Source organism: Daphnia magna, linkage group LG5, assembly GCF_020631705.1.
Source record: "Daphnia magna isolate NIES linkage group LG5, ASM2063170v1.1, whole genome shotgun sequence".
Classification (NCBI taxonomy): Eukaryota; Metazoa; Arthropoda; class Branchiopoda; order Diplostraca; family Daphniidae; genus Daphnia; species Daphnia magna.
In genome coordinates this window covers 7043273-7066244 of record NC_059186.1, presented here as the reverse complement: position 1 = coordinate 7066244, position 22972 = coordinate 7043273, and the positions used below count along the sequence as shown (strand labels likewise).

The window sequence follows — 22972 nt, the reverse complement described above, 5'->3', positions numbered from 1 at the left end:
ACGCAACTGTGCAGACGACACCCAAAATCTCTATTCACGTGGGCGTCTTTTTCAATACGTATAGCAAGTGTCTATAGTTTCTCTACACATAGTGAAAAATTAGATCAGATTATTGAAGATTTAGTAGGAACTTTGAGTTTTGTCATGCCACCTAAACCGAAGAAAAGTAGGGGAAGTAGTTCTCGTGAAAGAGAAGTGAAAGAAAATGAGATTGACGTTGAATCAAACTCAAATTCTGGTTATTCTGATTGTGAAGCTTTGTAAGTTACTTACTGAGTTACTGTTAATACATTTTCATTAAAAAACGTTACTGTAAATGTCTAATAAATTTCCAGGTTAAATGAGGAAGAATCATGTGCCAACTCTTCTAAAGGTGCTGCTTCAAGTCAGTCCTCGAGCTATAAAATTACACTTCCTGCCAAGTACTTTCAATTTGTTCATGACCAGAAGAGCGGAAGGGGATTTAAAGTGAAATGCATGTTGTGCCACCTGAATAAGACCAAGTATGACAAATTTGGAAAACCTGAGTACTTGTCAATTACCAACAACTCAGTGTACAATGCAAGAAGACATATTACGGTATGATTTCTTCATTAATCTTTTATTCCTTCCCATCCTTTTAAATACTGATAAAACTAATTTATAATCCTAGGGCAAACACCCGACATATCTATCTGATTTCAACACTTTATGTAAAGAAAAAGTTGCTGAATCCCAAGCTGGCAATGACAAAAGGAGTAAAGTGAAACAAACAAAACTTGATAATCACATCATGAACTCAAGCTCTCCTAAAATTTAAACAAATCAGCTCGCAAGAACAACTTGATGAAGCAATTTTGGTGAGCTACTCATTTTGTCAAAGTTTTTGCTTAAAAACCCACCCATTAATGTAATTTTTTAAAATGGTTATTCAGAATCATATTATAGTGGATCTGTTGCCATTCAGTGAAATACAAAAGGAGGGGTTTCAAGAGCTAGTAGGTGGATTGATAGGCCCGCTTGTCCTGAAAAGTCGGCGTTCAATGGCAAGGCTTCTGAGCAAGAAATATGAATTGAACAAACAAATTCTTATTGCTGAACTGGAAAACGTCGAACATGTTTCAACTACTGCTGACTGCTGGACATCTCATCGTCGCAGCTTTCTCGGAATGACTGCCCATTGGCATGGCGAAGGAAAAAACTCAAAAGATATTATTCGTCGCAGTGCGTGTCTTGGGGTTCGACGCGTTTATGGATCTCACACGTACAACGTTCTGGCTAGGGCGATGGCAGATATGCATGCTGAATTTAAAATTACTTCCAAAGTCAACTGTACGATTACCGATAACGGGTCTAATTTTTTGAAGGCATTCAAGATGTTTTCATTAAAAGAAAATGAAGGCCGTCCACCACGAGGTTCCTCTAATGTAGATAATGAAGAGGAGGTAGACGACTATCTTGACGATGACGACGAAGAAGACGACGTAGTTTACGTTGACATAGGAGAAATTTTGGATAGTCATTATAATGAAGCTCGTCTGTCTTTGGAAATTGAAGAGAGAAATGGCGCTACTGAACAATTGCCTCGAAGTGAAAAAGAAGGAACTCTAAACGCTACTCTAAATAATGAAGATTCTGATTCTGACAATGACATTTGCAACATTGTTGCCCACATTCATCTTCCTCGTCATTTCCGATGTACGTGCCATTCATTGAATCTCATTGCAACAACCGACGTTAAAAACATAGACCAGCGGCAATTCAATAAATTAAAGAACAATTTGGATAAAAAGTTGTCGGCCATCTGGAACAAACAGAGTCGGAGCTCACTGGCTTCCGACTACATAAAGGATAAACTGGGTGAACTATTCATTATTCATAACGCCACACGATGGAACAGCTATTATAATTCTTTGTGCAAAGTTAACTATTTTCAATCGAAAAAACCGGAAGAGTTTAATGCTATAATGGATCACTTCAAACTGAAAAAATTGACGGTTGCAGAACAGGAATTTCTTAAAGAATTCATCAAAATAATGAAGCCCATAGCTGACGCCTTGGATGTATTCCAAAATGAAGAAAAGATGTCCGTCGGATGCGTTTTGCCTGTGTTGACGGTGTTAAAGGAAAAACTTGTGATTTTCAAAGATAACCGAAGTGTCATTCATTGCGTTCCGCTGGTCAACTGTCTATTGGAAGGGGTTGAAAGAAGATTCAGTTCCTTGTTTACCGATACGAACATGATTCTTGCGGCCATTAGTGATCCACATTTCAAGTTATCGTGGATTTCAGAGGGTGAGAAGTCAACCGCTATCGATCTTCTCAAAAAAGAAGTAGATCGGCGTACAAGTGCATCCGTTGAGTAAGTAGAGAAGTAATGTTAATACAGTGTAAATTTGTTCATTCATATATTTTCTTTTATTAATTATAGTGCGCATGAAAGCAGCCTTGATGAGGCCAGTCTAAGCGACGGCTCACCGACAAGAAAGAGAAAAAGAAATCGGTTTTTGGATGGCCTAAGAAAGAAAGTGACTACTGAAATTGGCGAAGTAGATAGGTTCTTTCATGAAACCGTCCCCGGTTCTCTTAAAGACCTTGATCGTTTTCCGACAATTAAACAGATATTTCTGTAAGTAAATCCATTTATAAAACTTTGCATCTCATGTCAAATCAAATTACAATAATATTTCATTGATTTTATAGAGAATACAACAGCGCCCTTCCATCCTCAGCTGCTTGTGAACGTCTTTTCAGCACTGCGGGACTCATTTTTGTCCCAAAACGTTCAAATTTATCGGACAGTAATTTCGACAAACTTGTGTTTTTAAAACAAAATGGAACATGTTTTCGAAACTGGCAACTTTGCCCGTCAAAAACTAGCTAATAGCTAGCAAGTAGAACTCTTTAAACTTTTTTAAGTGTAGGAATTAGGATATTGTAATACCTTTAACCTACTGTGATCGCTTTTAAGAGGAGTAAGAGGAGAAAATACAAGTTTTTGACAGAGATTTTTTTGTGTGAAGAGCGCGAGCGGAAAACGAGCGCGCTCGCGCTCGTTTTTTTTTTTTTGCGAGCTAGAGCGAAAATCCGCTCACTTTGAGGCACTGAGCGGAAAGCTCAGAGCGCGCTCGTGTTTCAGTGAGCGATGCCCGACTCTGGTTGACTTCTCTCTCAGGATTGTTCTAACTCAATGGGGTTCTTTGTCTTCCCGGTCGATGCACCAAAATATTCAGAACTGATACTGGGTGGTTTAAGCGGACAAGTTTTATTTTGAGACTACAGATACCAAACAGGGAGCTGGAAAAAGGACGAATATTAATATTTCTTCTTTTTCCGTCGGATCTTGGTTTGTCACTGCCCTTGATAATTCCTTTCCCCCGCTTGAGTCCTACTGCTCACCCGTCGCCGTTCCTTACGCCATCTGTTACCCGAAAGAGCGGTGGTTAATGGAAAGGGGTTGAAGAATGATGATGCATCTTGAACACACCATCATAGTCAAATTGAGCTCTTTGCTTCTGGTCTTCTTCTGATAGGGGTTCAGGGTCAGAACGTAAAATAAAGTAATTTATACTAGTTCTTCTTAACCATATTGTGAACGCTCCTTCAACAAAGACTGTTTTCTTTTCTTGGAGTTTTGCCAAAAGTTTCCTTTGTGTAGCGCTCTGACCACTAACAATCCAAGTATCGTCGATGGCGTCTCTCAACTCACTTGTTTGAAAAATTTCCATCTCTGTCTGTGGCTAGATCAAAACTACCCATTCTCTGGACAGCAAGTTTTGCTACTTCAAGATTAGAAGTGGGGATCTTTTCTGGGAGTGCCCATGGAGAAAGGTTCTTAAATTTTGGAATCCAGTAAGTCATTCTTCTAAGTTTCTTCGTCGGGAATCCATGGCGGCCAAAAATGTTAAGGACCATAGCGTCGGTTTCTGCATCTGGACACAAACCTGAAAAATTAACAACATATAACTATTAGTTGAACATTTTCCTCTACAATATTCATCCAAACCATTGTCTTCCATCTGTTCCAGAACATCAATTATACATTGTTGTTGCTTTAATAGTGCATAAACTCTGCCTGAAACATATTTGTTGGAATAGGGGAGACTTGAGTAAGCCGGGACGGTTTTCGTTTTCCCCCTATATCTCCCAAACTAATCATTAAATTAATTTATTATTTTGTTTTTATGTATTCCATACGGTAGTGTACCTCCCATATTTTTTATATAATTTAATAATAAACCATTTTCCCATATAAGACCTTTAAAGTTTTCTTAGATTTGTGGGAGGAGCCTATTTTGAGGGGTAAGTGAGGACACTAGGGTGGGTGGTGAGGGACGTCCTCCGTTTTCGCCTTCAAATTCATTAAAAAAAATTGTAAAAATTTTAATAGCGTCCCACTGCATAGACTCTATAAGTTAATAAATGTTTCAATTTGATTATTGTGTTAATAAAAAATTTTTCTTATATGATAAAAAACCCTTATTACAAGATAGGTGGGGGTTGGGCTTATTGTAATCGATTAATATGCTGAATAATGGATTGCCTGTGATCATTGTAAGGAACAGTAATGGCGTCATGAGCTCGGAGATGATTGATGGGCTTGAAGGCCAAACCCGCCCACTAATGTCCCATTTTAGTCAAAAACAGCTGTCCCGATTTCCCGATAAAGACTATTTTTTTAAAACGTTAATATTATTAATATTATTAAACCCGGCTGGAATCCCTGGGGAAACAATAAACATTTTGGGGCCCATAACCACGGCATAGCCTTCCATCTTTACCAAGGTAAATCTCTCAGGGATAATGCTTAATTACTATTTACAAACCGAATACGTGAAGGGTAGCCAGTTTACACAAGGCTCCTTCTTAAGGACTTCCGCGAGGCTAGCCAGCTTCAAGCAAAGCCACCTCTTATAACGTCCTGTTGGACGTCGGGTCGGGCCAAATCCCGACTCCCCTCTTTAAGTTTCAAGGAGAGTTATGGTCGACTCCAGATCGACCAGTCATCTAGGGGTGGAAATACAAATTATACAGAAGGGGAAACATGTATAGTTATAAAATGCGACAATAGAGGGTAGTACTTGCAACATTTGTATAGATATTTAACCTGCTTTACTTTAACCCAACATGGTACAGTATCCTGCACAAAAAGGTGAACACCGATTTGTTTTGAAAAAGCCATCTCTGGGTAGAAAAAATTAATAGTTAACCTTTTTAAGGAGAGGTAGGGCGGTTTTAGCGCAAAATCATTATAAGGGGGGTTGGGTAATGTCAGTCCAGACACCTTTTTTTTGCCCTAGGTATTAAATGTCTGGAAAAGTGTAGACTCGGTAGACTCCCCTACCCCCCGGCTAAGTAGAAAAATTTTTGCAATACAAAATAGTCTTTCCATTACTCGTTATTGTCATTATCGGGTCGGGTAATCGGGTAGCGTATGGAAACACAAAATTATTTTTATCAGTATGCTAGCAGTTATTTATAAATTGTTAGTAGCTTGTTGGATACGTTTCCGTTGGTGACGCGGGAGATCCGCGTTCAAGACTTGTATGAGACAACTGTTTACAAAATTATTGCGTTCGTGAAAACAGTGTAATTGTTTGCAATTAAATAATCATTAATCGCATATAAATACTTTTTTCAAAATTTTAAATATTATATATCTCATCAAAATTTTTTATTTAATTATATTCATTAGTTAGATTTGCTCTGACTAATATTAACGCATACAAGCTTTTAACGCGGAACTCCCGCGTCGCCGATGGAAACGTATCCCACAAGCCACTAACAATTTAATAACTATCAGCTAGCATACTGATAAAATAATTTTGTGTTTCCATATGCTACCCGATTACCCGACCCGATAATGACAATAACAAGTAATGGAAAGACTCTATTTTGTATTGCAAAAATTTTTCTACTTAGCCGGGGGGTAGGGGAGTCTACCGAGTCTACACTTTTCCAGACATTTAATACCTAGGGCAAAAAAAAAGGTGTCTGGACTGACATTACTCAACCCCCCTTATGATGATTTTGCGCCAAAACCACCCTACCTCTCCTTAAAAAGGTATACTATTAATATTTTCTACCCACAGATGGCTTTTTCAAAACAAATCGGTGTTCACCTTTTTGTGCAGGATACTGTACAGTATCCTGCACAAAAATCCGAACACCGATTTAATTTTTTAAAGCCACCTATTGGCGGGGTAATGGGTTTTTTGTTTGTTTTTCTTTAAGGGGGAGGGTAGACGGGGTGATGGACACGACAGGGTAGGGTTGGGTAAGTCTAGACATTTTTTTAATGCCTTAAGGTATTACGCTTTAAGGCAAGTTACAGGTCGGGACATTTTTGCAACCCCCAGGGTGGTGTGTTTTTTTAAACGACAGTTGGAAATTTAGGGCTTGGGCATGGTAATGTTGCTTACCGAAACAATTAAGCTCATGTTCCAGCTGCCTGTAAATGTTTACGTTGCTGTCAATGGCGTAGGTGTAGCGTTTCTGAATGTGGTGTTGGAGATCGGTGTTCGATTCCAGATGAGGTGATGAGTTAATATTGTTAACTTTCGAGAAAAATTCGTTCACATATAAAATAAATTTTCATCGAGCAATATATGCTTTTTTTGTTTATTAAATAATTTTAAAAATAATAATCTTCTTCTTTCTAGAGAAATTAATATTCCCAGCAAATTCGAATAAAGAATATTATAATGATACCATATATTTTGCAAATCCTTTTTGGGATTCGAACACTGATCCAAGGCGTCGCAATCAGAGGCTCTACACATATGCCATCGGTATCGAAATAATTGTGCACAGGCAGCTCTATAATTTATTTGGGTAAGGAGTATTACACAGCCTAAGTCCAACATTTCCAACTGTCGTTTAAAAAAAACACACCACCCTGGGGGTTGCAAAAATGTCCCGACCTGTTACTTGCCTTAAAGCGTAATACCTTAAGGCATAAAAAAAATGTCTAGACTTACCCAACCCTGCCCTATGTGTCCATCACCCCGTCTACCCTCCCTCTTAAAGAAAAACAAACAAAAAACCCTTTACCCCGCCAATAGGTGGCTTTAAAAAATTTAATCGGTGTTCGGATTTTTGTGCAGGATACATACTGTACATGAACCAACGAACCCGTTTTTCCTTATGTTTATTGTAGTATGTCAAAGATGAATTCAAGCGCCATAGGAAATGCCAGCCACATGAAATAAATCCATTTATGACTGGATGGGTGGTAATGTAAAAAGCAAACAAAAAAACATTCGAGGTCTTATCTTAATAACTGTGAATGGAACAGGATTAGGCTGTCACTCTATCTAAACAGCTAAGTGTGAGCCAATTGAAAAAGAATTCACCTATCTTAGGGAGACACCTTACGCAAGAAGAACTAGAATCGTTCAAGGATGACCAGGTTTATCAATTACATGAACTCATGCAGGAAGCAACAAAACCCAAAGTAGAATCAGATGGTGATATACCTACAAAATTGTAGCACACAAATCTAATAACTAATTTTGTATATATGTTTTGTTCCTTCTAGTGTCAATCTATTAACAAAGTAAACAAAGATCCTTGTTCATCAGTGTATTATTTGACTTCAGGGTCAAGTAACTTCAAAGTTTTCGACGGTAAAATACCCACAAAGAAATTGTATAAAATCTTGCTGATTTTTAAATTGTCAGTTTGTTTTTGATTGTGTGGCAAAACAAGATAAGCAATTGAGGCAAACAAAAAGTGTTATTCACCGTCTGTTTATATTTGCTGGAATGGTTGTCGCTGTCTTTGTCCTTTTCTACCGCTTCCTTGGCTGCGCCTTCTTGGGCGTGATGACTGTTGTCTTTCGTCTGAGGTGCCAAAACAATCTCCGCTGCAATTTTTTCTTCGACCTAAGTTGTCTGATTGGCTGGCGGTTTACTGTTTTCTACTGCTCCTACGGCTTCTTCGTCAGCGTAAGTCTTAGCTAAACTACTCAGACCTGTGACGGGAAACTGCTGTCCTTTTCGAGAATCTCGCCTCCGCGCTATGTCCTCACTTTCAGGGCTAGGCAACTCCGAGCGACTCCTACCACGCAACTTTTCCAATGTGTTTGATCCTAGCCCTTACCGAATTGAATTGTCAAATTTGGGTTAGACTAAAGTAAGAAGGCAACAACAATAGTTGAGTAGAACAATAAAATTGTCATTACTTTCACCTGAACTATCATCAGACGATTCGGCACCGTTATCTTTGGGCTTGGCTAGCGGAAGTTGTTCATTTTTAGCAGTCGCAATATCTTCTTTAATTTCTCCTTCATTGTCAGAATGAGGTGCATCCATTTCTTCGTAATCCAACGCCAGATCAAAATCAACAGCTCCGGTACCATCTTAACCAGGTTTGGCGACGGAGGAGTTTTCTTCGGCTTTGTTCTCTTCCTCTTTTCCCTGAGAAATGCCGCTATTGCTTTCCTTGTTTTCCAAAGGCCTGATCACCCCAAAAATAAGAAATCGTCATTTTTCCCCGCTTAATTTGTTGGTCAACAAAACAGAAATCCCAATCTTACGCTTTCATATTTAACTGCTGTTCCATTTCTTCCAATAGTTGCGTAAACATTTTTTTCTTAGTAAAACATAAAAATTTTTGTGGCTTGGCAGAAACACGACCAGGACCTTAGGTTTCTTACATTTGTCCAAAAAATCCTAAAACCTGAGAATGGAAGTGCTGGGAGAAAACTCTGAAGGTGGAAACGATGCCCGCAACAATCATGTCAACAAAAATTACCTCTATTTATTGGAATGGTAAGCCTACGCAGAATAATCTATTTTATACCGTTCACGTTTAAAAATTATGAGTTTAACATTAACTTTACAAGTCAGATTATTGATTTGCTTTATAGAGTAAACTTATAGTTTTTCTATCAGCTGGACGACAATGATCAAACGTTAAACTTTTTACAAAACACTAGAAATAGTACCTGTAAATAAGTGAAAGTAGTAACTTGCGTCATGATCCGCATATGTTGAAATGAGCTATCGGGTACGGAACTGGCTTTGTCCTTCATATGATTCTTGATGAGATGTATGAGATTGTAATCTATTTTTACTCTCCTATTCCCTATATTTTCATTTTAAATTCTCACTCTCAGTAGACATACCGTAGCTTTAAGATTTAACTTCGGAAATATCGCATCTTTTTATTTAAAATTTGGCTTACACGAAAGAAGGTTGGCTGACCGCCGTAGCCATATTATGAACCAAAAAATCTTGCAAAGATTTACATGTGTTCGCAGACGAATAAACAATGTTAAAATGAAATTTTATGTAATCAAAGTGAATTGAAAAATTAAATGTTGCTTGCAGCCTTCGACGAAGTTTTTATCTTGTTACCTCTTGGTCTTGGTGCTGGCTGGTATAACCCTATATTGTCAAGTATAATTATTAAAACAAAAATCGAACCTCAGCTATGTTAAACAATTTTGACTTTTTTTTTTTTTTTTTACTTACAGGAATGGAATGCGTGGTATCTGGGATCAGCTCCTTCCCATCCAGGTTTACCAGGATCGTCGACAGAGGCTGCGGTCGATGGCTTCCGCGTTGTTGAGGTTACGAAAATATCTGTAACAGTCTGTGTAGTAGTCCTTGGTTTTGCAGTAGTTGAAGTAGCAGGACACCGTGGATCATTGGAGTTTGGAACACAAACTGGGGGAGAAGGAGTGGTAGGGCATCTTGGATCTGTTGATCCTTGTAAACAGACTGGGGGAGAAGGAGAGGTAGGGCATCTTGGATCTGTTGATCCTTGTACACAGACTGGGGGAGAAGGAGTGGTAGGGCATCTTGGATCTGTTGATCCTTGTACACAGACTGGGGGAGAAGGAGTGGTAGGGCATCTTGGATCTGTTGATCCTTGTACACAGACTGGGGGCGGCTGCGTTGTCACTGTTGTTGTTGGTAGACAGCGCGGGTCTTTCGATTCTGGAGTACATCTGAAAGGTGGCGGGAAGGTTTCTGCTGTAGCCGGACAACGTGGATCGTTTGATCCCGGGATACATTTATTAGGTGTCTCTGTAGGTACTACTGTTAGTGGACAGCTCGGATCGTTCGACCCAGGAACGCATCTGGGAGGGGACTGTGTCGTTGTTGATGGTGTTGGACATCCTGGATTGTTCGATCCAGGGGTGCAAATTGGCTGACGTTGTGTTGTTGTTGTTATAACGGTCGGGGTTGTTGTAGTTGTGGTTGTTCGTGGTGGTATTGTTGGGCACCGCGGATCCTTAGATTCGGGTGTGCAGACGAATGGCGGCTCTGTAGTTGCGAGAGTGGTTGGACAACGTGGATCATTGGACCCAGGGGTACATACAAATGGACGCTGTGTTGTAGCCGATGTAGATGGTATGATAGTCGTGGTTGTTGGGCATCGGGGGTCGATTGATCCTGGAGTACAGATGGGAGGTGGAGCGGTCGTTGTTGTTGATGTTGTTGACGTTGTTGAAGGCGCTACCGGTGGGCAACGTGGATCTTCTGATCCTGGCGTACAGATAGGAGGCGGTTGTGGGCAGCGTGGGTCTTTGGTTCCAGGTAGACAAACCTGAGTTGGTATTGTTGGGACAGTTGTTGTTGGACAGCGTGGATCATTGGATTCGGGGGTGCAAACAAATGGAGGACGAGTTGTGGTTGTAGTGGTTGTGAATGCTGTGGGTTTTGGACAATTTGGGTCGTTTGAGCCAGGAATACAGCGATAAATTTCCGTAGTTGTAGTAGGAGGAGCTGTTGTTGCAACAGTTGGACATTTCGGGTCACTTGATCCAGGGAAACACGGTGGAGGAGAAATGGTCGTCGTTCTTACAGTAGGGCATCGCGGATCATCCGATCCTGGAACGCAAGGAGGTGGCGGTTTTGTTGTTGTTGTAGTTGGAATTGTAGTTGAAATTGGCGGGGCTGGAGAAGTTGTAGTAGTTGTGGTAGTTGTGGTGATAGGTGGGCATCGAGGATCGTCTGACCAAGGGAAACAGGTCGGAGGTGGCTGTGTCGTCGTGGGGCATCTAGGATCTTTGGAATCCGGTAGACATACCGGGGGAGCCAGCGTCGTAGCGATCGTTATTGGCGGTGGACATTTTGGATCATTTGTTCCCGGAGAACAGTCCGGCGTATATGGTGTAGGTGCCGGAGATGTCGTAGTAATGGTAGGACATCCGGGGTTTTTCGATCCTGGAAAACAATTTGGAACGGAGGGCACCTCTGTCGTAGTGGTAGTGCTGGGCAAAGGAGCTGAAGTCGTCACAGGGCATCCAGGGACTTTCAATCCCGGAACGCAGCGTGGGCGAGACGTCGTAGTTCTCAGCGGGATCACAGAAGGACATCTGGGATCGCTGGAGCCTGGGAAGCAGGTAGGTGGTGATTGACTGCTGATGTCTGGCGGGCTTGTAGTTGTTGGACATCCTGGCTCGTTTGATCCTGGAAAGCAAGGAGCACGAGTAGGAGTGCTTACACACCCAGGAGCAGGAGATCCAGGATAGCATCCAGTTGTTATGAACGGTGGTGGTGGTAGAGGAGGAAGTGTCGTTACAACCGGCGGTCGACTGGTGGTCGTAGGACATCTGGCGTCATTGGAACCTGGGAAACAAACAACCGGTGGTTTGATTACAGGAGGAGGAGTGGTAAGGGGCGGTGGGCATCCAGGGTACGAGGCGCCAGGGAAACATGGTCTTTGGGTCAATTCTGGGGGACATCTTGGATCTTCGGGTCTTAGGATGCAATTGGGGATACTGACAGGGGGCCTAGCTGTCGTTGGGCATCTATAATCAAACGGATTCGTAGTGCAATCGAACGGGGTGGTCGCTACGACCGAAGGCTTCGTCGGTAGCCTGGACGTCGACGTCTCTGCAATGGGTGCGACTGTCGTCGCCTGAACGACTACAGCCACAGTTGTAGTGGGCCGGCTGGTTGTAAAGGTGGTTGGCGGTTTGGTCACAACGCTGATTTGCGACTCTTCTTCAACGCAGTTTCGCTGGTTACATGAACCCTCACAGATGTCGATGTTACAGGTAAAGTAGACCTCGCTCTTTGTTGGGAAACGGAACGCCGTGATATTGGAATAGGTGACTAGGGTGGCATTGCTGTCGCCCACTTGGTCCGTCCGCCGCCAGAAATGCATCAATTTAGGCTTCCTGGATCGAGTAATGCAATAGTCAGTAAATGAATTATCGATTTTCTTTCTTTCATTATGGAATACTTGGAGCATCCATCAGTTGAAGTGAGCTGCAACTTCAGAGTAGATTCCACGTCAATGTTACCATCATCATACGCCCAACAGTCTCGAACAGCCATGTCGTACAGGCCGTATACATCTCGTAGGTAAATAATGAGGCTCAATTCTTCTCCAATTTTCAAGTTCCCATCAATTGGCTTTGTCTGCCGATGCAATTTTGAAAATATGAATAAATTCCGTGGTAGAAGTTTTGATGTGCAGGATTTGAGACTTAACTTGACTTTACTAATAACTATGCGAATTAGACGGGCTTCTTGTTAAACCTCCGAAAATTTGTCGAAAGACCACTTGTGGTTTTTGGTATTCTAACGATTGGAAACATCGAATTCATTCAAAGCGTTACTTACGGCTGGATAAACTCCTTTCATAACGTCCATCCAACAGTCAACCTCTCCCGTTTTGCCACTACTTTGCACATCGAGCATTTCAACTGTCAACGGACTCCACGTAACGTACTTGGAGATTTTCTCTGAAAACCGGCAGCTCACCTTTCGTGACACATCCCATATTTCCTGATTAAATACAACCGAAAAATGCATTATTATTTTAGTCGTCAATTTCTTTGAAAATCAAGCCTAATTACCTGAACAATAGGATCCGACTGAAAAATGAGGATGTTGGACTGGGTGCCGTCCGCAAGAGCAGTCCCGCAACCATTGGCTGGTATGACGAATGAATACTTTGAACGGTTGCTACCTAATGCCACGTACCTGGGGAGTGATTTAAGTCGCAACAAACATGGAGACATTGCAATTTCAATTTCTAAAAATTTGACTCACAACTTCCTTGAATGCGAGGCAGTACAAGAAAAAATCAAACAAAACATTGCATCATTTTATTGGATTTGAAATTGTTTTCTTCTTGTCGAATTGTAAACTGCATGCACATGGTATAGCTTTAGTCCGGCTTTAGTCTACATGGGAAAAGCAACACATGCACGGTTTACTACCGAAAGGGACAACCTGACATTCGTTTTTGTTTATTTTGGTCTTCTCGTCACGACAGACAGAAAGTCCAGCGAAAGTGTTGCTATCCTTGTGTTCTTACAATGTCATCGTGATTTTTTGTGGGGGGAAAAGCGTGACTTTGACATTTTTTCAACTACTAGAAGCACTGAATATTAACTTTCTACGGTTGCACGTCCTTGAAAATAAAAAAGGGGTACCGTCACCTTCCCTTTCGAAATAATTTCAATTCTCAAAACTCTTCTCATGGTGTTTTACGATAAAAAAAAAACCAAAAAAACTAAAGAAAGATCGTTGAGCGCGTCAATGAAACTCAAATAGTTATAGGGTGTCCTCCTTCCTCCTACACTAGGTTACCCTTCACATTCCTTAAAATCGTGTTGCTGAGACGTTTGTAAAGGCAACAACAAGAATGAAAAATAATAATAATAATAATGCCATGCAAGAAAGTCCTATATGAATCAAAGTGCGTGTAGTGAGAGACAGAATGACCCGGTGAGGGCTGGTGCGGAGGCTAAAAAAAAACAAAACAAAACGGAAACATGCTGGAGAAGGCTCACCAACCTACCTACCTGTCCATTGCTTTCGACAGACACACCTTATTTTCTCTCCCTGTCGGATTTTGGACATCACGTCGTATCAAAAATAAAAACATCTTTTTGTACTCATTGTACGTCTCGAATATAGAATACGGCATCAGAAAGAAAAAGTCAAAATATGTCGGCGAAGGATGTGGAAAAGGGTTCGAGTTAGTACTAATCGCATCTTTATCAAACCAAAATGGTTTTTTTTTTCTTCTTATTTCGATTAAGGGATGATTTAGTTAATGCAGGGAAAGTTAAACGTACGGAAATTGAAGAGAAATAAAAAAAGAAGAAACAAGCATTTATCTTTTTCTGTTGGGTTTGTTTGATGGAATTATGCCACTGCACTTTCACGTCACGTGGCGGTGATAAGTGATTACATGGCTTCATCATAAAATGAAAACACTAATTTTGTTTTTTGCTCTTTGTTTGCTCTGAAGAGATTTGAGAAAGCGATGTGAGAACGTTAGTAATCGATTAAGAAGCACAGCAAGCACAAGCCAAGCTACAATAATGTCACAAAAGAAATGGATCAGATTATCATAAATTTTTTTTTTTTTATATTTTCGAAGAGACTCTCGTTTTCCACAAGGCAAATGATTTTCCCGTTTGAATTTCCTTTTTGTAACAGCAGCGCTTTCTAGCCGACTTTGGTAAGGCGTGAACAGAATGTATAGCGGTTAATCTCCATACAGGGATTGACGGTAGAATGGAAGGCATTGCGAATATGGTGATCGGCAGAGAACGGATTCTTGTGTCGGGCGGACGGGATAAAACGTATGAGATTGTCACGTTTCGTGTTGGCTAGAGATAGCCAATATTGCAGAAACTGGCGAAGTGCTCGTGAACGGGAGCTGAACGGAAGAAATCACAGACTTCTCTGGTGATGTCCCTGCGATTGTAGTATTTGTTGTCGTAGCCAAAATTGGCGGAGCAGGCTGCATCCTACAAGCTGTTAGGTTGCTGCACATTTCGCGACATAGTTCGACTTCGCACGTTAGAGAAAGTGTGCTCGTTTCAGCGATTCGGAAGGCTGTCATTCTTGCATGCAGCGTATTATCCACGCGTTTGAATGCTTGCATCAGTTTTGGTCGTAGCGGACAGCCATAACTGTCGGTTAATTGAATTCGATTGGTCAATCCATCCGAGGCGAAACAACTCTTGATAAACATATCCATATAATCTTCGTGAACGTAAAAGACAAAAATTAGATGATCTCCAATCTTGATCCGAGTATTTTGATCGACAGCAATACCGCCAACCAGAACTTGTGTACGAATATCTGGCAGCTCCTCGTTCTCAACGTCGACTTCAATCAATAATGCCTTGGAATCCAGTAGTTGAGAGGTGGGCAAACCCGGCACGAATAAGCACTGAACGCCGTGGCTGTTTTCCCATGCTTGAGCATTTGTTTCTGTCCGAATGATCAGCACGTTGCCGTGACCAAAACACTGCTTTCCCGCCACCGGTTCAGTCCCGCAACCGTCACCCGGCACCGAGAATCGGTACGTGGCTGAGCCGCTATTTTTGCTTACGAATCTTTTTTTTTTTTTTGCAGACCACAGAGAGCCACCAAACGGGTGGCAAAAAACAGCAACAACAAAAAAGAAAATCATAAACAAAAGCACAAAACAGCTGTTGACAGAAGTTACAGACACAAGCTCGGGGTACCGTAAAGCGAAGCGTTTAGACGTCAGAAAAACATCGAAATTGACAGCGAAATAAGGAAAATGGTTTGCGTAGGAATTTCGTTTCATTAGTCTCGTTTTCGGTAAATATATTGTAATAAATCTCTCACCTGTATTGACTACATTTACACTTAAGAATATATTGTATAGTCATTAATAACGTTGTATACGAATTTGCAACAAAAGCATTGTTCAGAAGCGTGAGGATGCTCCTATTCTTTCTTGGACTTCTTCGCTCTTTCTTCTTGGTTTCCTCGTGTTCGACTTTTTTATTTTATTTATTTTTTTTTACTTTTGGTTTAATGTTTTGGTTAGAAATCTTGGGCACACTCTTCTTCAGTAAACATAGCTTTGCTCTTCTTTTTTTTGATATATTTTTTTTTTAAACCTTCTTCATCTTTCTAGTACGTGACCTGACGTACTACCCGTCGATTGCAATACTGCCATTCGAATACTTTCCAAATTTGCCCCCAAATTGGATTACGTGACAGAGGGAGAAGAATTAGCGAACCGAAGATGGTAGTGATTCAGCTGTTTGTTTTTGGTTGTGTTTTTTTGTTTGTTTTTGTTTTGTTTTGTTTTTTGTTTTGGTTAATCAATAGCTTTTCTTTTTTTTCTTTTTTTTTTTATGTTTGCAAGAACTCCCTTAAAGGCGGGATGACCGTAGTTTCGCAAGTATTTTAATGGCAGTGCTGTATTTGATGGCGAGGAAGACGATGATTGTTATAAGGCCCAGCAAAGCCGTGATGATGAGAACAGCGCTAGCCGCTAGTGAGAAAGTCGTCACGCAGAAAGTTTGCTCCGCCAACGAATTAGTTCTCCCTCTCAGTTCCAGAGATTGCTCGGGTTGCCGCAAATATTCGAAAGAGGATGAAATTGGTTCAACGGCCATTGCAGCCGGCAACACCCTGACCGAACGCGTAAGTCTGACTTGGGCAAATTCCGCTCGACCGATGACTACTTCTTTATCATCCGCTGACCGTCTGAGTTTTTTATTTGGAAGGTTTTTACGGTCACGACGTCCGTCTCCCCGCTGGAAATGGAACATGTGGAAGGCATGAGTGGCTGGGTCGCCTTTCCAGCTATCAACCGATCCGTCTTTCTTTGATTCCATCGCTGCTTTATCGGTAGAAACACGACTAATAGTTGGACGAGTCGTTGGTTGAGTCGTGGGTGAGGTGACAGGCGAGTCATTTGATCCACCGGGAACGAAAATGCATTCTGGATCAAGAGATCCCGGCGGGCAGAGAGAAACAGGTAGCTGGGAACCTTTAGGATTTGCATCCAAGCATTCAGAATTGCCGGAACCTTGATAACAAGTCACTTTCTTGGTGGTTGGAATGGCAGCTGGCGTGGTACTCAGAGGAAATGTGACTGGCAGGAACGTGATAGGCGGAATCCTTGCTGGCGGAATCGTGGCTGACGGAGTTGTTGTCGGTGCGATTTTGATTGGCGGAATTGTGGCTGGCGGAACAGTGGCCAATGGAATTTTGTCTGGTACATATGTGGAGGACGGATAACTATCCGGAGCAACTGTTGCTTGCGAGGCCGAATCAGAGGTCGAACAGCGAGGATCGCCCGATTCCGGCTGGCAGACGTAAGGTGTAATTAAAACGGTCGAAGGTGGAGGTGGTGGCGGCTCGAGTGTGGTCGTAGGAGGAATGATTTTCGGCGGCAAAGTGGATTTGGGTTGCGCTGGAAAAAAGCATCGCGAATCCTTGCTGCCGAAATTGCAGTCCGGCTCGGTCTCAGTCGGGACGGAATTGTAGGCTGGTTTATCTTTCACCGGCACTGGAGGTAGATAGTCCAACGATGGAGGTAGATAGTCGAGCGAAGGTAATTGGATTTCGTCCTGCACAGGAGGCTGCGTTGGAGCCGGAGTTGTGTAGCGCGGAGTCGTTACAGGTGGCTGTGTTCGTTCCACAGTCGGAGCTGGTGGCGCTGGGGGCGCTGCAGTGCTATAGCTTGGCGTCGTGACACGTGCAGTCGTGATGCGAACAGTCGTGACAGCCGCTGTTACTGGAGGCGCTTGAGTCCTGGGCGGTGGAACGGTTGGAAAGAGGACAACAACTGGCGGAAGCGTTGTAGCTTTGGCCGTAGTTGTTTCTGCTTCGGGTAGAAGAACGCCATCGGAATGGCTTTCACTTTCCGGCTGGCAGGGATTCGGTTCACAAGCACCTTTGCAAATTTCAACGTTGCAGCTGGTAAAAACCTGCATGTTGTCAGGGAAGGAGAAGGCCGAAACGGACGACCACTTAACTAAACTTCCGGCGTACGGGCCATTGGTCGCTCGATCTTTACTGAACGGACCCAACAGCTTAGTTTTCATGACGCAACCCTCGGTATCGGTGAGCTGCACCCGGAAGGCTGAAGGATCAGTCAGTTCGGGTGTAGAATGAGCGTAACAGTCACGGACTTGCAAATCCATCTCGGCCGATGGATCGCTGATTCCAACGACGAGTGAAAGCTGTTCGCCTATGCGAACGGCTGAATCGATCGATTTCGAAGTTGGCCAGCGGCCTTGCTGTAAGTCCATCCAGACATCAACTGCATCATCATCGGCGTTGATGAATTTCGCATCGACGGCTTCCAGCATGTCGATCGTCAACGGTCGAACGCTGACCGTCTTGGTAACGCGATCTGTCCAGCGGCAGTTGAGCTTCTGAGCTGAATCCCAAATCTCTTGGACGATTGCATCGTTTTGAATGACGATGACGTTGGAGGCAAGATTGCTGCCCGCGTCCGCTTCGTTGTTCGTGCCACAGCCCTGCATCGGCACCACAAAGCTGAAGCGTGCCACATTGCTGTTGGCTCCCACGTACCTGATTTTGGTTTGTTATTTTTTTTTTTGGGCGGATAGAGGGTGAATTGAATGGGCGCAAGGTGTGTTTTGTTGGGATTGGTTGTGCGGAAAACCGCAGTCCAGTTTCACGTGGTATGAAAAAAAAAGAAAAAAAAAAGAACGGAAGAATGGATGGTGGGTGTAAAGGCAGAAAATGGGAAAAGGAAAGGAACGTTTGATTGATTTAAAAGCTTGAAGCTCATTGGTTTTTAAAGTATCAAACTAACAACGGATGGTTTTATACGATTTTTTTTTTCTTTTCGAAATGTCAATGGCGTCATGATAGAAACAAAATAGATAGTGACAGGCAAGATGAGAAGGCTGAACACGACGGTTCATTGTTTCTTTTTTTTTTCTTTCAAAATGAATCAAGTCATTTTTTTTTTCTCCTTGTGTTGTTCTCAAAATTGACGCAAAGTTTCGCAAAAAAACGGCCTCTTAAGGCTTTAAGACTAAATCAAAATCGACAAGAAAGAAACGGTAAATGAAGTGACTGTCCTACCTGCAAGCCGGGTCGGAGAAGTGTCCTTTACTGAAAATGATGCCATCAAAAGGCAAATCAAATTCGACGTCGACGCTCATGCCATTCTTCGAGCACTGCACCTCCATTTTGCTGATTTGGGGCATGTTCATCATAAGGGCGGCGCTCCGCACTCCCTAAAAATAGTTCCGAAATCGGGACCGAAGAATGAGCATTCCATTTTCATGAAGACGGAACACCTTAGAAAATTGTGCGTCTTACATCGGCAACGAATGCATGACATCAACAATGCGGTTCAGCGACCCGCAAAATAAAACGAACGCGACTTTCACGCAATAAAAACAAGTGCCAAAATTGTGCGTTCCTGCATATTAAATGTGCAAAAAAAAAAATGGCGATGTGGGAAACCCTTAGCTATAATAGACGATGTGCAATTTCAAAATGAAAGAAAGAGAAAGGTTTCCAATTACCTCTTTCTCTCATGCCGTTTTCCCTCTCTCTCTCTCTCGCATCTCAACATTTTTCGTTGCAAAATAACGAACTGTTAGAGATTTTCCAACATAACGATCTACCGAAGCCAAATTGTTGCACGACTATTTCCTTTTTTTTTTCCCTTCATTAACGGTCGACCATATCGCAAGCGACATGGCTCGATGCCAGTTCCTTGTCACCATCTTCTATTGTATTGGCATGTTTCTATACGCTCCGCCTTTTCTGCTGAATCGCAAAATTAACTGTTCGGCAATGTTGCTGGCAACGACAACTATGCCAGTGGTGGCTGACCCACATAGAGAAAGACATTAAAGATGATGCATGGCAGCGCTCCATCCAATCTCTGTCGTGGATGTCGAAATCGCGACGACGAGTCATTGTCCACCGTGTACGGTAGAGACGGTGAGAGGGCACAAACCAACGCCAGCATAATAACGCAACACAAACCGGCCCGATGTCTACGAGGGAAAGTTTGTTTCTTTTTTCTTTTTTTTTTTTTTGCATCTCCCGTGTCATCCAGCAGCAACGCATGCAAACCATCCGTTTTGGATGTAGGTGCCAACGAACGTTATTCATTCCTTTCCAGCTTCCATTCATTCTCTTTTTGAAGTAGGCTTCATTACCGTTCCCTTCCAGTATATCACACAAATTGAGAGGGAAGGTTTCACCTTTTCAATTGATGGCCAAAAAAATTGCGCAGAAAAAAAAAGGTGGTGTTTTGTCTGTCTGATGGCTAGTCGATAAAGAGGGAAAGCCCATGTTGTGTACCACACCTGACAGTTGAAAGGGACTGAAGATATCTTTTTTTTATCAGGAACCACTTTCACTATGCCTTCTTAAAATTCTCCCTTTCTCTCTCTCTCTTTTTTTTGTGTGTTTTGCTCATCTTCATATGCAGTACATAAACGCGAGGGAAGGAGGAGAAAAAACTGTGATGGCCCCAAGGTTCCGAAAGGGAAACGAACGAATCTTCTGGGTCGCGCACAACCGGTAAGGCGGTTCTCTAATTCAAACGAACAATTACGACAAAGTGAGAATGGGCCTTAATCGGCCCATTTCGATTAATAAGTAGGTATGAAATTGAGTTTCCCTTTCTTTCTTCTGTTTTTTGTTTTTTGTTTTTTTTTGGGGGGGGGGGGCTGGGTTTTTTAAGTTTGGCGTGTGCTTGATTAGCACGTCTTTTGTTCTCTCTTCCGCGCTCCATCATTTCAAACAAGTTTTTACTTCTTTCTTATTTTCTTTTTGTTTTCTGTTTTTTTGAATGATGGAATCGCCGAAAAAGAAAGAAGGAGAAAATTCAAGAAAGTGAACTTGTTCGAAAAAGAAAAAAAAAGAATACAAATTCTCAGTGTCTCTCCTTCCGTGAAAAATGAATCTCATTACTGTAAAAGCTATCACGAAACATTTGATGAAATTTCTTGTTTTTCCAGTTTTAAAAATAACAAACGCTTCTTGGCATGCGCCAACCCGTTGTTTGCCACGACCATTACAGCCAAGATGCGGTGAACTCAGTTACTGGGTCAGCAAGAGAAATTATAGGTAACCAACAGTTGCTTTTGGCTGCAACCAGAAACCAGGAAAAAAAAACAAAACACCTGGCTGCGATGCTGGCAATGTTGCGTTTAGACGGCGTACGTATATAACGTTGAATCACGTCGTGACCCCACCACTTTCACGCCCTGAACTCTCTCTTTCTTTCTCACAGCTATCTTTACACGGGACTCCCTTTTCTCCCCTTTCACAGGTGCTCCATTCGCTTCTCTTCCGAGCCGATAGTTGGTTAAGTGTCACGTAGAAAGAAAAAAGGAAAAATGCGTATAGTCTTCACAATAGGTTACCGCGTATCCTCTGACTTTTCTTGTTCAACTTGCCCACCCCTTCGTTTTCTCCTATCATTATTTATTACCGTGAGTTCTTCGTTTTGTAATTCTTTTTTTTTCTCCTTTCTCTCGCTTTTTTGTTTTGTTTTTTTGGCATTGCGTCAACACAAATATCAACCACGCGAATCTGGCGCCGTCCGATTTTCAAAGCAGAAGAAAGTGTCTTGCGTTCAGTCTAACTTTTTTTCTTTCTTTAAATCTCCCTATTCCTTTCTCCTATTCAAAGAGGCCGACAACTTGCGCTGGGCGTTCAAAAATAAAAACAAAAAATTCCCTCTCTTTGGCAATCGCAGTCTACCGTCCAGTTCAGCAAGTGCCGCGATGGCGGCGGACGGTGCGGGAGAAAGTTGAATCCGCTTGATCTTATCAGGTTGTAACAATTTTATGACCGTCTGCTTTTTACGATATGAAACCGATCAGCCTCAAAATGGCGAGGTGCAAAACAGGAAAACAAACAAAAAAAAGCCAATACTAATTAAGTAGCGTGGACTTACCCCAGCGATGAACACGACCGCGCACATGGTCACTAGAAACTGGTTCGACATCTTCTATTTCTGGGAGATCCCTGCGATTTCCCTCTATGTGAATGCGAGTCGTTAGATTAAGCAACGATAGTAGATGTACACGCGTAACTTGGAGGGGGAAAAAAAAATGAAATTGTGTGTATTTTAGACCTACGTTTGAAGGTACGATGAACCACAAACGACGTCTTCGAGTTGACAAATAACAAACAAAGCCAGGAAAGAAAAACAAAACCAACAGGCTTCTTAGCGGCAGAATACGAGCTACTATAGTGGAGGGCAAGACAAGAAGCACAAGCTCAATCGAGAGTCAAGGTTTGATAGTGACCACGGCTGAAGACCCGGAGCCGACTCTGTTATATAGTCGAGGACCTGCAACAGGATGGGTGGTTTAGGGGTGGTAAGTGGAGGGACGGGTCTCACGTCTTATGAGGAAACACAAAAGATACACACATTGCCCAAAGGAGTCGATGTGTTATTAGAGAAGAGAAGGCGGAGTTTTCTTCTTGCTAAGAATTGAGAAAGAAAAAAAACAAAACTCACAGCTTCGACCGGGAGCTCTAGCCAAAAAAACGTCCCACTCTCAATGGGGGTCGAAAAGAAGGGAAAGCCCGCGTTCTACTCTCTATGTAAGCTCAAGCAGCAAGCCAGACGTACCTACTCTGTCTCTCCCACGTAAGGATATATATTACATTGCACCGTGAAAAGATTGAAAGGAAAAATGGAGAAAGCTTTTCCCTTTTTCTCTCTTTCAAACATTCCCAACGATGACATTAATTTCATTTTGACTGACGGTGTTGACGCGCCGTGCAGAGGGAACGAAACAAAACAAAAAAAAAACGTGATCGATTACGTTTTCCTTGATTCGTCTTCCAGCCCGACCATCAACATCATCTGACTTGCTAATTTGGGGAAAATACGACAACTCAGGGGGGGAGAAAAGAATAAGAGTACCTCAAACATTTTGGTTTTTTTCCTATTCCATTTTTCATTTCTTTTTCAAAGAAAGAATTCGAGAAATGGTGATTATGTAATAAATACGTGACACACATCGCGTATGAGAAGTGATCTGGTTGTTATTGCTGTTGGTGGGTCTTTTTTTTTTTTTCCCCCTTTCATTTTAAATTGCTGTCAAGCGCCCGCATTCAGCACCAGTTGATCTCGTCGCAGGTGCTATCGTGGTAGTTGATCATCCCGTCAGTCGTCTTTCTCTCTTGAACATAGTCTCGTTTTCACTTGTGATGCCAAAATAGAGGACACACAACAACACGCAAAAAATAAAAATAAATATATAAATAAA

At 42.1% G+C, this 22972-nt stretch overlaps 5 protein-coding genes across 8 annotated transcripts; 1 reads left to right on the top strand and 4 right to left on the bottom strand.

Annotated features, from left to right (window-relative positions):
* Window positions 1–24: 24 nt before the first annotated feature.
* On the top strand, window positions 25–2988 carry LOC116923342. Its single transcript, XM_045173336.1, has 6 exons — window positions 25–260; window positions 336–579; window positions 653–839; window positions 915–2341; window positions 2411–2608; window positions 2683–2988. The coding sequence occupies exons 4-6, from the start codon at window positions 1023–1025 to the stop codon at window positions 2861–2863; spliced, it is 1698 nt and encodes a 565-aa protein (XP_045029271.1). The 5' UTR covers window positions 25–260; window positions 336–579; window positions 653–839; window positions 915–1022; the 3' UTR covers window positions 2864–2988.
* Window positions 2989–3308: 320 nt separating this feature from the next.
* On the bottom strand, window positions 3309–4193 carry LOC116931333 (evolutionarily conserved signaling intermediate in Toll pathway, mitochondrial-like). Its single transcript, XM_045174519.1, is given in 5 exon segments — window positions 3309–3719; window positions 3721–3923; window positions 3986–4036; window positions 4039–4083; window positions 4187–4193. Coding segments are annotated over 5 exon segments (603 nt in total). The 3' UTR covers window positions 3309–3422.
* Window positions 4194–7548: 3355 nt separating this feature from the next.
* On the bottom strand, window positions 7549–8985 carry LOC116930036. 2 transcript variants are annotated; one of them, XM_032937381.2, is made up of 2 exons: window positions 8165–8985; window positions 7549–8077 (listed from the first exon to the last, which is right to left on the bottom strand). In XM_032937381.2, exons 1-2 carry the CDS (start codon window positions 8292–8294, stop codon window positions 7866–7868), a joined length of 342 nt encoding a protein of 113 aa, XP_032793272.2. In that variant the 5' UTR covers window positions 8295–8985; the 3' UTR covers window positions 7549–7865. The 2 variants fall into 2 exon arrangements, with proteins under 2 accessions (XP_032793272.2, XP_032793273.2); XM_032937382.2 differs by having other exon boundaries at window positions 8171–8985.
* A 143-nt stretch (window positions 8986–9128) lies between these two features.
* On the bottom strand, window positions 9129–22019 carry LOC116930026 (mucin-2). 3 transcript variants are annotated; one of them, XM_045174301.1, is made up of 9 exons: window positions 21830–22019; window positions 21646–21729; window positions 18801–18955; window positions 12803–12929; window positions 12567–12731; window positions 12184–12362; window positions 9849–12118; window positions 9459–9794; window positions 9129–9371 (listed from the first exon to the last, which is right to left on the bottom strand). In XM_045174301.1, exons 2-9 carry the CDS (start codon window positions 21694–21696, stop codon window positions 9298–9300), a joined length of 3357 nt encoding a protein of 1118 aa, XP_045030236.1. In that variant the 5' UTR covers window positions 21697–21729; window positions 21830–22019; the 3' UTR covers window positions 9129–9297. The 3 variants fall into 3 exon arrangements, with proteins under 3 accessions (XP_045030236.1, XP_032793259.2, XP_032793260.2); XM_032937368.2 differs by having other exon boundaries at window positions 9459–12118; XM_032937369.2 differs by lacking the exons at window positions 9129–9371; window positions 9459–9794; window positions 9849–12118; ... (1 more) ...; window positions 12567–12731; window positions 12803–12929 and adding an exon at window positions 15529–18278 and having other exon boundaries at window positions 21830–22018.
* Window positions 13041–15525, bottom strand: LOC123472561. Its single transcript, XM_045174302.1, has one exon. The coding sequence runs from the start codon at window positions 15523–15525 to the stop codon at window positions 14557–14559; it is 969 nt and encodes a 322-aa protein (XP_045030237.1). The 3' UTR covers window positions 13041–14556.
* Window positions 22020–22972: the final 953 nt, after the last annotated feature.